Here is a 12,500-nt window from a genome sequence, read left to right on the forward strand (position 1 = left end):
TCCTGCCTTCTTTCTCTTTCACCCCTCTATCTCTCTTCCTCTCTCCTGCCTTCTTTCTCTTTCACCCCTCCATCTCTCTTCCTCTCTCACCCCTCCATCTCTCTTCCTCTCTCACCCCTCCCTCTCTCCTGCCTTCTTTCTCTTTCACCCCTCTATCTCTCTTCCTCTCTCCTGCCTTCTTCCTCTCTCACCCCTCCCTCTCTCCCGCCTTCTTTCTCACTATCCATCCATCCATCTCCTACCCTTCACTTCCCCGCCCTCTTTCACTCCCTCCTTACCTACACCCACCGTCTTCCTCTTCCACTCTCCCTCATTGTATCCCTCCATCCCCCTCCATCTGCCTCTCTCCTTCCCTCCATCACTCTCTTTATCCCCCTCTCACCCCCCTCTCTCTTCACCTCCACCTCTCCACCCCTCTCCCTCCATCCATGTCTCTGCACCCTCCTGTCCCTCCCTGAACCTCCACCGCCCCTCCTTTCTCCCCCCTCCCTCTCCCTTCTCCTTCTCCCTTGATCCCTCCATCTCTTTGACCTGCCTGACCACTCGTCTGTCATCCGCCTGCAGGTGGTGTGGGGTTGTAACGCCCGACCTCTCCTCTTCTGTTCTCCTCACCTTCCTCTGTTACTCTACCTACCTTGAAGTAGCAATGTATCCTCTAACTGCACTCTCTCGCTTCCTCTCCTTAAAGCGGCACTGAGTGGAATTTTTCTTTTTATATATATTTATTTATTTTCCCTCCCTTTTCCAGGTATGGTTTTTGTAACATATTCATCTTAAATTATTCACAGAACTGCAGATAAACACTTTCTTTATTAGTGCGCGCACATGTGTGTGTGTGTGTGTATGCCTGTGTGTGTGTGTGTGCGCATGTGTGTGTGTGTGTGTGTGTGTGTCATGGATACTGCACCCACTACCTTAGTGTTGTTACCATCTTGCTCTGTCAGTAGAGTGACAGGACCGTGACACACCTGCGGAGTGCTGGGCCCTAAGACTGAGGCTATCAATGCTGGTCCTGAACTACAGGAATAGACCATAGAGCTAATCAGGACCATAGAGCTAATCAAGACCATAGAGCTAATCAGGATCATAGAGCTAATCAAGACCATAGAGCTAATCAAAACCATAGAGCTAATCAAGACCATAGAGATAATCAGTATCATAGAGCTGATCAGGATCATAGAGCTAATCAAGACCATAGAGCTAATCAAGACCATAGAGATAATCAGGATCATAGAGCTGATCAGGATCATAGAGCTAATCAAGACCATAGAGCTAATCAAGACCATAGAGCTAATCAGGACCATAGAGCTAATCAAGACCATAGAGCTAATCAGGATCATAGAGCTAATCAGGATCATAGAGCTAATCTAGACCATAGAGCTAATCAAGACCATAGAGATAATCAAGACCATTAGCTCAATCAAGACCATAGAGATAATCAGGATCATAGAGCTAATCAAGACCATAGAGATAATCTGGATCATAGAGATAATTCAAATTGGTGACCAGTGATAGTTGTTGTCTGATGACTATGAATCCCTGGGCACAGACAGACACATTTCAGAGGCCCCTTAAGGGATGGAAATTGTATTGCCTTTTCAGCTTAGTCCTTGCAGATGGAAACAACATGGTAACAAACATGTAGGGCAGTGAATTCTTGAAAAAAAAACCTGATGTCACTCTCTTCGCCCTCTCTCCCCCCTCTTCCTCTCTCTCTTTCTCCATCTCTCATTCTCTCTTCCCCTCTCTCTCTCTTCCTCTCTTTTTCTCCCTCTCTCATTCTCTCTCTCTCTCTCCATCTTGCGCTTACATGGCATTACACCAGCTGTCGGTGGTTGGTCTCAGTGGTACACAGCAAATGATGACGCAGGTTCCAGACCGCCTGCTCTGTCCCTCTATTCGTTTAGTCTGTTTGCCTTTTCTCTACGGTCAATCTCTCTGTCCCTCTCTCTCTCTCTCTGTCCCTCTTTCTCTCTCTGTCCCTCTCTCTCTCTCTGTCCCTCTCTCTCTCTCTGTCTGTCTCTGTGTCTCTCTACCTGCTCTCACTAAGCTTCATTGGCATGGCTGTGAGTACAATATTGCCTAAGCATAACATATAACTGATAACAATAATAATAATAATAATAATAATAATAATAGTAGTAGTAGTAGTAGTATTAGTAGTAGCAATGATAATAATAATAATTAATGGAAAAAAAACAATTAAAGAAATTAATTAAAGAAAGATACAATTATACAAAACATATGTAATTAACAGATAAAACGTAAGTGTTTCAAGTATTATTTATTATTGACAGTCATGTAACTCATCCTCTACTACCCCATACCTACAGTGAGTGCAGAGTCTGTGTTCTCGAGGTAGCCATGTTTGCCTGTGTTTATACCCTTTTCAAAGGCAGAGTCTGTGTTCTCGATGTAGCCATGTTTGCCTGTGTCTATACCCTTTTCAAAGGCAGAGTCTGTGTTCTCGAGGTAGCCATGTTTGCCTGTGTTTATACCCTTTTCAAAGGCAGAGTCTGTGTTCTCGAGGTAGCCATGTTTGCCTGTGTCTATACCCTTTTCAAAGGCAGAGTCTGTGTTCTCGAGGTAGCCGTGTTTGCCTGTGTTTATACCCTTTCCGACAACATTCTTAATTGGTGATTCCTAATTTGTAAAGAAATATGGTGCCAATTTATGGTATTTTTTTTTCTGTAGCAGTTTAGTTGATAGGACATTTAATTGTATCTTTCTAATTATGAATGTGTTCTTCGTTGGGACATTTTCTCTAATGGATTTAATTTCTATGCAATTTATGTTTTAGTACTGAAATATCTAAGGGAGTCACTCTCTGGATGTTCACCTCTCAGCTGCAATAATAATAATAATAATAATAATAATAACAATAATAATAATAATAACAATAATCACTATTTGGATGTCCACCTCTCAGCTGCAATAATAATAATAATAATAATAATAATAATAATAATAACAATAATAATAATAACCACTGTCTGGGTGTCCATCTCTCAGCTGCACAGCAGTGTGGTGCTACTGCTCTGGTAAGCTGTTCTGGAGGTGGTACCAAATTTGAGCTGCTCTCATTGGTATGTCAAAGAGGAGACGGAAACTGGCTAAGCCCATTCACCTCATTCTGGCCGTCTATTACAGTGAGAGAGGTCAACTTTACCTCTGAGACTTTTTTGTACCTTCTTTTCACAAGACAAAGTTCAAGTTCAATTTTACAAGTTATTGTTCAAATTACATGCCACGAATGGAATATCTGAACTCAATGTAACAAATAAGTGGATTAACACACAATGTAGGCTAACGGGGCACTGTGAGTCCACACACAAACATGGATAACAACCGCTTGATATTTCTGATATCAAAGGCCTTTCATCGTCTACCTGTCCTGATTCGTTATTATTGACATAGGCTATATACAAACATACTACTCATCCAAAATTTGGTCTGTGTGCATCTGGGGGGTCCTTGAGGAAGGACGGTCCAGGATGGGAAAAATCAGAAAATAAATGCACCGCGACCTCAGGCCTACCTGCGTGTGTGTGTGTGTGTGTGTGTCCTGTGTCGCCTCCATATATGCACGTGTGTGTTCCAGTGTGCCGTGTGTGCCATTAAAAACCTGACAAAGGTCTTAATTCTAATCACCCTAAGTTGGAGCGTACCTGCGCCCTAACATGTGTATTTTTGAGATATGATAATGATATGACTGAACTGGGATGAAACACTGATCTATATGTTTCATGTCTTTTAAAAGTTTCATTTCAGCTTTCATTTAATCAGTCATTCAGATTGTTTTCTTGATTTCCTTGACAGTACCATGTATTAAAACAAGATAAAAGACAAAAATGACACTGAAACTCTTTTTTAAACATTCTAAGACATCACTTAATTGTAGAGTTTCTGGCATAATTTAGACGTATCCATCGGCTGACTAACATGTAAACAAAGGGATATCTGGTCTTCTTCTTTAGTTCGTTCACCTTGCAAAGAATTGTGGTATACTGGAGAAAGACGGGTGCTGTTGTAGTGTACATCGTAGCGTACTCTACTAACCCGCGTATCCGTGATTTTTAATTTTTTTTAAACAAACAACAACAGTTTATTGGTGCAGATTGGCCTCGCTTGTCCTGCTGCTATGAATTGGCATAAATTGGCAGCTAGCAATGCCACCCCCAAGCTTAACCAGAGAGCTCAGCTTTCTGGGTTCGGCAGCTTATAAAACATTTTTGAGTTTTTTATTATTATATATACTGTATATATATATTTGTATTCAAGGGGGCAGCTTCATGTAATACAAAGTCAATTGAGATAATTGTATTCCCCCCCCCCCTCAGTGGGCGTGGTTTTCACACTATGACTTGTTGCACTCTGTCTTTACGTTTTTGTCCAGTACTGCATCCATTGTGAACTGAGAGTTAGGCTAACTCTACTAGCGCTTAGCTAGTTTTCTCCTACAAATGTGTTTTTCTCTCTCTCTCTCCCAGTTGCTTTATTTCTCTCGCCTTTCCTCTCTCACTCCGCCATCGTCATTCTCTCTCGTCTTCCTTATTCTTTCAATCAATATTTCTCTCTCTCTCAGTCAGGCAGTTCCAGCTGGCTACTGTTATGAAAGTTGCCACTGAATCTTCACTGAACCTCCGCGCCGTGATTTATTGCTTACCTGACAGAAAAACTGTTTTCTTTATTACAGGCATAAATGATAAATGCTGTTCAGCTCTTTCCCAAGATAGTACAACAGCTTCCATTATGCACTGTAATTATGGTTATGGTCATGGTTATAGTATTATAGCCTTTGTTTAAAACAACATAAAAAAGAAGACCAGAAAAAACTATAATTATACAACTTCAGGCATGATTATTTCTGTTACATACAGTGTAGTACACTAATTACAAATGTACATATACATTTTCTGTGCTCACTCATACCCTGAAACTTATCCTAATCGTTGCCCTGATCTCAGTATTAATGTCACACTGCACAACACAGACACAGTCAAAAATAAGGAATGCAAACAGTTGCTTTAATCTGTCTTCATAAATCACTCCTGTGTGTGTGTGTGTGTGTGTGTGTGTGTGTGTGTGTGTGTGTTTGTGTGTGTGTGTAGATGGATATATTAATTTGTTAGTCACTGGTGGTATATGTATTCTAGAAGCGCACAAGGTTAGATGTGACTGCGTGTGTGCATGCGTGTGTGTGTGTGTGTGTGTGTGTGTGTTTATCTTTCTCTCTCTCACTTGGCCAAACACCGGCCACCCACGGTTGGCCTCAGTGGTGTAAACAGCAGAGTTGATGTTTGGCCGCACAGTCTGTGCTCGTTCATGACCCCCCACCTATCTCCTCTCTTGCTCTTTTCACCCTCCCTCTCTGTCCATCCCTCTCTTCTCTCTCCATCCTTCTCTCCTCTCTTGCTCTTTTCTCCCTCCCTCTCTCGCTCCTCTCTCCCTCCCTCTTTCTCTCCTCCCTCCCTCCCTCCCTCTCTCCTCCCTCTCTCTCCCTCCCTGTCTCCCTCCCTCTCTCGCTCCTCTCTCCCTCCCTCTTTCTCTCCTCCCTCCCTCCCTCCCTCTCTCTCTCCTCTCTCTCTCCCTCCCTCCCTCTCTCTCTCCCTCCCTCTCTCTCTCCTCTCTCCCTCCCTCTTTCTCTCCTCCCTCCCTCCCTCCCTCTCTCCTCCCTCTCTCTCTCTTACTGGGCCCCCTCTGGCTCCTCACTCACTCTGTTAATTTCTCATCTGTCACTCAGTCCTTCAAGCCTGAAACTAAACTCAAACTCTCTTACTCTCTCTCTTTATCTCTATATAAGTGCTATGGAACATACTGCCTATAGACATCAGGGAAGCCAGCTCGCTTAACATCTTTAAAAGAAAACTAAAAACGTACCTCTTCACATTAGCCTTTAACTAGCTACCACTTCGCACTATATATATATATTAATTAATTTAATTTAATTTAATTTAATTTAATTTAATTTAATTTAATTTAATTTAATTTAAATCTCTACTGGTGATATTAAGGGGTTAGATTAAATATTTCTCTATAATTATAATTATAATTTTTTTTTTTTGCACTATATCTGAGTTATGTTTCTTTGATGTCTATTTTTATGTGCATGTAATTTCTTTGTGCATATTATGTATTTGCTGTAAAGCACTTTGAGCTGCATTCTTTTGCATGAAAGGTGCTATATAAATAAAGTTTTATTATTATTATTATTATTATTATTATATACAGTACATGTATATAAAATAGATACAAAGATAAATACATAGATAGATAGATAGATAGATAGATATAGCGAGAGAGAGAATACTACTACTACTATTAATAATCATCATATAATATACGTATATACTGTATATACTGTATATATATATATATATATATATGAGATAAGAATAAATAAATAAACAATGATATTGAGATCTCTTCTCTCTCATACAGCAGCAACCTTTCTCTCGCTCTCCTCCATCTATCTTTTTCACTCTCTCATTCGATCGTACACTTTCAGCCAATCTACTTCATGTTGACACATTCTCTTTTTTGCTTTTCTCCCACTCTCCCTCCCTCCCTCCCTCCCTCCCTCTCTCTCTCTCTCTCTCTCTCTCTCTCTTTCTTACCTGGCTGACGACCAGCCTCCCGTTGTTGGTCTCGGTGGCGTAGATGACCCACAGGCCGTTCTCGTCCACGGCCAGGTCGATGTCGGACTTGCCGCCCCAGCGGTACGGCGAGGTGTCGTGGTAGTTTGCGCCCGTCACGATGGCCTCGCCGCTCTTGATGCGCGTGCGCAGGTCGTACTTGACGATGTTGCGCGTGCGTTCCTTGTTGTAGAACACCGCGCCGTCGTACACCACAAAGCCTGTGCCATCCACACGGCTAGGCAACCTATGGGGAAAGCCAAAAGGATTGTACATATAAGGTATATATATATATATATTTATGTTTGTTTATATATATATATATACACATATTGTTATGTGTGTGTATATATAGTATATGAAATATTTTGCATCTTATACATTTTTCAACATACACAAGATATTTTAAATGCAGAACTAGGTACAGATAATGTATGTATAAATAAGTATATTTTGTAAAATCCTCAAAATACAATTAGGATAGTAAATGTGTATAGTATGTATTTATTTAATATATAAAGTTAATACGAGAATAGCTATTTTGCACAATAGACCAACAGCTAAATACACACACACCCACACAGAGTGACAAACACACACGCACACACGCACACACAACACACACACACACACACACACACACACACACACACACACACACACACACACACACACACACAGATACACATGTGCACACACTGACTTGTAGGTGGTGGTGACGCTACTCTGGCGGTAGTCGTCCCAGGAGGCGTACTCGTACAGCATGTCCGTCCTATAGGGCGTCCAGGGCATGACATACAGCCTATCGCCCGCCTGCAACGGGTCTTTACACCACGCCCCCGACTGATGCTCCGCCTCCTTCACCTCTTTAGCGTCCTGAACCCGCAGCAACGTGCCGGGACAGACGAATACTGGATGGAGAGATGGAGAGAGACAGAGAGATGGAGGGAAAGAGAGAAAGCGGAAGAGAGAGGGGTAGAGAAATTAAGAGAGAGAGAGAGAGATATGGAGAGAGGGACCCAGAGAGAGATAGAGAGAGAAAAGACAGAGAGGGACAGAGAGGCAAAAGTCAGAGTAGTGAGAGAAAGGGGGGAAAGAGATGTAGAGTGTGAGAGAGGGAGAGAGAGGTAGGGAAAGAGAAAGAGAGAAATAAGCAGTGGAAAGAGAGAGGGAGAGAAAAAGAGGGCAAAAGGAAAATAATTACATCGAAAGCTCTAACAGAATGAAGGTCCAAATGTCATCAGGCATGGATAGTCACACACACACACACACACTCGCACAGGCCAAACACACACACCCTCGCACAGGCCAAACACACACACACACACACACACTCGCACAGGCCAAACACACACACACACACACACACACACACACACATGCACACACACTTGCACAGGCCAAACACACACACACACACTCACGTGCACTCGCACAGGCCAAACACACACACACTCACGTGCACACACACTCGCACAGGCCAAACACACACACACACACACACACACACACACACACACGCACACACACTCGCACAGGCCAAACACACACACACACACTCACGTGCATTCGCACAGGCCAAACACACACACACTCACGTGCACACACACTCGCACAGGCCAAACACACACACACTCACGTGCACACACACTCGTACAGGCCAAACACACACACACTCACGGGCAGAAACACTCATACAGGCAAAACACACACACACACACACACGTGCAGACACACGTGACAGGCCAAACACACACACACACACACACACACACACACACACACACACCTCTGGCTACCTGCTCAGTCTGAAAAAGAGGAGTGGGTGGAGGAAAGAATGAGAAAAGAGCTGAACATCAATTGTGTGTGTGTGTGTGTGTGGGTGTGTGTGTGTGTGTGTGTCAGTGGGACAGAGAGAAAGATAGAGAAAGAGAGAGAGAGACAGACATTGAAAGTGACAGTGGACATTTACGTGTATAAATAATTAAGAATTTATATATTTTTTTAACCCTATGTCTAATATATATTTATAATATGTTTAATAATATCCAGCCGTGTGTCATTTTAAATTATCTGGTTGACATACTACCTACCGTCATCATCATGTCATTAAACCCTCACAGCCAGTAATGTACGTGAGTGTGTGCCAACGTGTGCTAACGTAGTCCCATAAGACCAAGCACCTCTGTCAGCAGACAATGCAATTGAAGTTTAAAACTATATTATCTCCTAAAGTGTGACACAACCACTTACAACCTTCGCTAGCTCCTTAATATTAATCTCCGCTGTTATCTTTTGCTGTGTCTTCAGTAGAGTTAGGTTGCAAACACACTAGGTATGCTAGGCATTTCAATGCACATTTGGACCAAATGGCCTGATGCTCAGCCCCAAACAGACATACATTATATTGTAATAACATATTAGCATCTTAGCTTGCATTAGCTAATCTACCTAGCCATGTCACCGTATTTGCTATCCTAAAAGGTTGTTCGAAACCAACGGTCATGCCTTGTGAGACACCTGTCTATTGCGGAAACGAGGCAGCAACCTTCTGTTTCGAACGGACCCACTAGTCATTTCAATGCGCGTTTGGACCACATTGCCTGATGTACAGCCCCAAACAGACATACTGTATGTTGTCATGTATGTCTTGCGAGCATTGTGATATTGACTCAGAACGCAGATATTGAGTGTGTTTGTGCTAGCTAGCTAGATGGCCATCTGGGGTATTAGCCAACTTCACAAAAGCTGTTACTGCAGACATATTGGGAGAGATTCACATAAATTCTGATGTATCGACCAATTATGCGAGTTAGTCGTTCTATACAAACCCTGTTTAGACATATAACACGGATAACAAGCTATGTAGCAAATTTTTAAGCATGATAAAGTCAGCTAACCTTTTGTAAATAAGTCGGAATTGGAGATCTCAGTGTCATGACATATTCTTTAGTTACGATAAAAGTCCAAAGTCATTTATATGGCTGGGGGTGCTATTTCTATTCGATTCAATTTCATATGCAATTGCATACTTAATGTCAGTTGCTCCATCTCATGTTAAGTGCATACCTAGCTGTTTGCTTTAGCTATGCATAACAATAACTATCCTAACAGATTACATTTTTTAATTTTATTTGTGGGTTAGATACATCACAAGGTTAACAACTGTGTAACATGGAGGAAAACAGTTTTGTCTTCCATTGTTACAGCTATGTGCAATGCATGCAGCCTTTTGAGAGAAATAAACCATGTGCAAGTGGGCTATATCGTAAATACATAGGTTCAAATTGTGCCTCTACGTCCATGTCATGTCACATGTCTTTGTTACATCAAAACTCAACTGTGTCGAGAGAGAGAGAGAGAGAGAGAGAGAGAGAGAGAGAGAGAGAGAGAATGTTGCTACATTTGGAAATTTGGTTAGCTGAGGTAGCATTAGACTGGAGGTGGGTGGGTAGATGGGGGCAAAGAAACCAGGAACTTCCTTTGGAATTAAATAAGGTGAAAGGTCAGGTTAGTTCAGACAGAGAGGGCTGTGACTGGCTAACTGAGCCACCAGTCAAATCTAGGCCTCACCTCACATACGCAATCATACAAACACACACACACACACACACACACACACACACACACACACACACACAAACCCTTTATCTCACTTCACTACTCTCGCTCACACATAAACACACTCACACACACACACACACAAACACACACACACACACAAACACACACACACACTTGTGCAAATTTTCATGAGGGATTGGACATTCACAGGATCACATCATATTACTGCTAACTGTCACAAAAGAAGGGGTGTTTATATATTTAAATGATTTTATTCTAAATAAAGAAGGACAGATTGGATTTCTTTTTTATTATTATTCCTGGGGGAGGCAAAGGAATGAAAAGGACAAGTGAAAAAAGGAGAGAAAGAGAGAAGGAGAGAACAAGTATCGAGGAGGATAAAGAGCCTCTTGGATCTGGACAAACTGACTGGAGATTAAAACAACAAGCAAATGAGAGGAAAGGAGAGAGAGAGAGAGAGGGAGAGAGAGAACGAGCGAAAGAGAGAATGCTAAAGACAGCAAGGTTGTGTGCTTTTTGTGTAAGCAAGGTGCCATGTTATGTGTGCTAGATTATAGATTGAAAGCAAAAGAGAGAGTGAAAGAGAGAGAATCGACGTGTGAAGGCATAATAAGTATATACAGATTAGTGTTTACTAATATGAGCCTGTGTGTTAGTCTATGTCTGTTGTCATGAATAAGTATACACTAGCATGGACCTGCCTGTTAGTGTGTATATACAAGGCCTATATAAAAGAGTCTGGATTTGTGTGATATACATGTACAAAATAAACGTGTGGGTATATGTTTTTCTTGTGAGAGAAAGAGTGTGTCTGTATGTACATGAGTGTGTGTGTGTGTTCAAGTGGGTCTCTGTGTGTGTGCTTGCAAATGAAAATAATAATAACAACAATTAAAACAAAATAAAACTTGTGGGTAACACTTTCAGCTCGATCATATCTGGAAGGATTGCAGCTTTTAGTTACTGACGGAGAGATATAAAGACTGAAATAAAGGGGGACAGAGAAAGAGAGATGGAGAGAGAGAGAGAGAGAGAGAGAGGGAGTTGAACAAAGGGTGCTACATCAAGTTGGAGCACAACAACACAACAAGGGTAGGGAGCAGGAGAGAGATAGAGAAAGAAATAAAGAAAGAGAAAGATGGATGGAGAGAGGGAGGAGGAGGAGAGAGAGAGAGCGGCGCTATATGGTTCAACACGGTCTTTACCTTTTTGATCCACTTCTATTCAAGCGTCGGAATAAAGGAGCGAGTAAACGGAGAGAGAGATAGGGAGAGAAAGAGAGATAGATTGAAAGGAAAGAATTTATGAAACACAGAGGTAGATTGAGAAAGAGAAAGAATATGAAGGAAAGAGAGAGAGAAAAAGAGAGAGAGAGAGAGAGAGTGAAAGAGAGATGCAGGGGGAAAAAAAGACAGATTAGCCATTGCACAGCAGACTCCCAGGTTTTCTTTTGTTTTTCAAAAAAAGGTCAAGTTGTGACAGAAAATTGGTTTCATGGTTACAAATAGGAGCGTAGATATGGACAATCTATGGAGAGAAAGAACGAGAGAGAGCGAGAAAGAGGGGTGGGGAATGGGACTGAGAGAACAGAGAAAGAGAGAGAGCAGAAAGGAGAGATATAGAAAGACTGAAGAGAACGAGAGAAAGAGAGAGAGAAAGAGAGAGAGAGAAAGAGATTGAACAGATGAGGAATGGGAGGGTGGGGAGGGTGGGACTAACTACGTAAACCTTATTTGTGCCCCGCCCCTTCATCAAAAGCCACACCCCTCCTGTCCTACACATGCCCAAATATTCAACAATTAATCAATTAATTAATCAATAAGAAAAAGTGAAGAATCGTTTCACTTGGTCAATCAGTGAATTAAACATTATTGCCCTCCGTCGCCTGTGGACTCTGCACTCCTCCACTCCCTCCCTCCCTCCCTCCATCCCTCACTCCATCCATCCGCTCTTCCATCAGGTGTCATCAGGTCAATCCGTCTATCCTCCTGGGTCCTGCAGGGAGGGAAAACTGTCTATCCTGCGTGGCTATGAAAAGAAGATCATTAGAGAGCGCTTTTGTGTGTGTCTGCAAGTGAAGAGAAGTGAGAGAGAGATGGAAAGATGGAGGGAGGAAAAGAAAGAGGGAGGGAGGAAGGGAAGGAGGCAACCACACACATTCATCGCCATTTTCATCCTTTCATCCATTTTGACTGTTTGCTCCTTCTCATTAGCTAAATTAGGTATTCGAAACAGAACAGAACAGAAAACGAAAACGAAATACAAATGAACGAAAAACTA

General features: G+C 42.1%; 1 protein-coding gene across 1 annotated transcript in view; it reads right to left on the minus strand.

Moving 5' to 3' along the window:
* The window catches only part of LOC122130415 (adhesion G protein-coupled receptor L1-like), a gene marked incomplete at its 3' end in the record, with an annotated part of 58,473 nt that overhangs the window by 14,994 nt on the left and 30,979 nt on the right, over window positions 1–12,500 (minus strand). Inside the window, 4 exon segments of the mRNA XM_042705151.1 lie at window positions 3,767–3,771; window positions 6,618–6,882; window positions 7,339–7,546; window positions 11,426–11,440. Coding sequence (XP_042561085.1) covers window positions 3,767–3,771; window positions 6,618–6,882; window positions 7,339–7,546; window positions 11,426–11,440 — 493 coding nt within the window.

Source organism: Clupea harengus, unplaced genomic scaffold (genome assembly GCF_900700415.2).
Source record: "Clupea harengus unplaced genomic scaffold, Ch_v2.0.2, whole genome shotgun sequence".
Lineage (NCBI taxonomy): Eukaryota > Metazoa > Chordata > Actinopteri > Clupeiformes > Clupeidae > Clupea > Clupea harengus.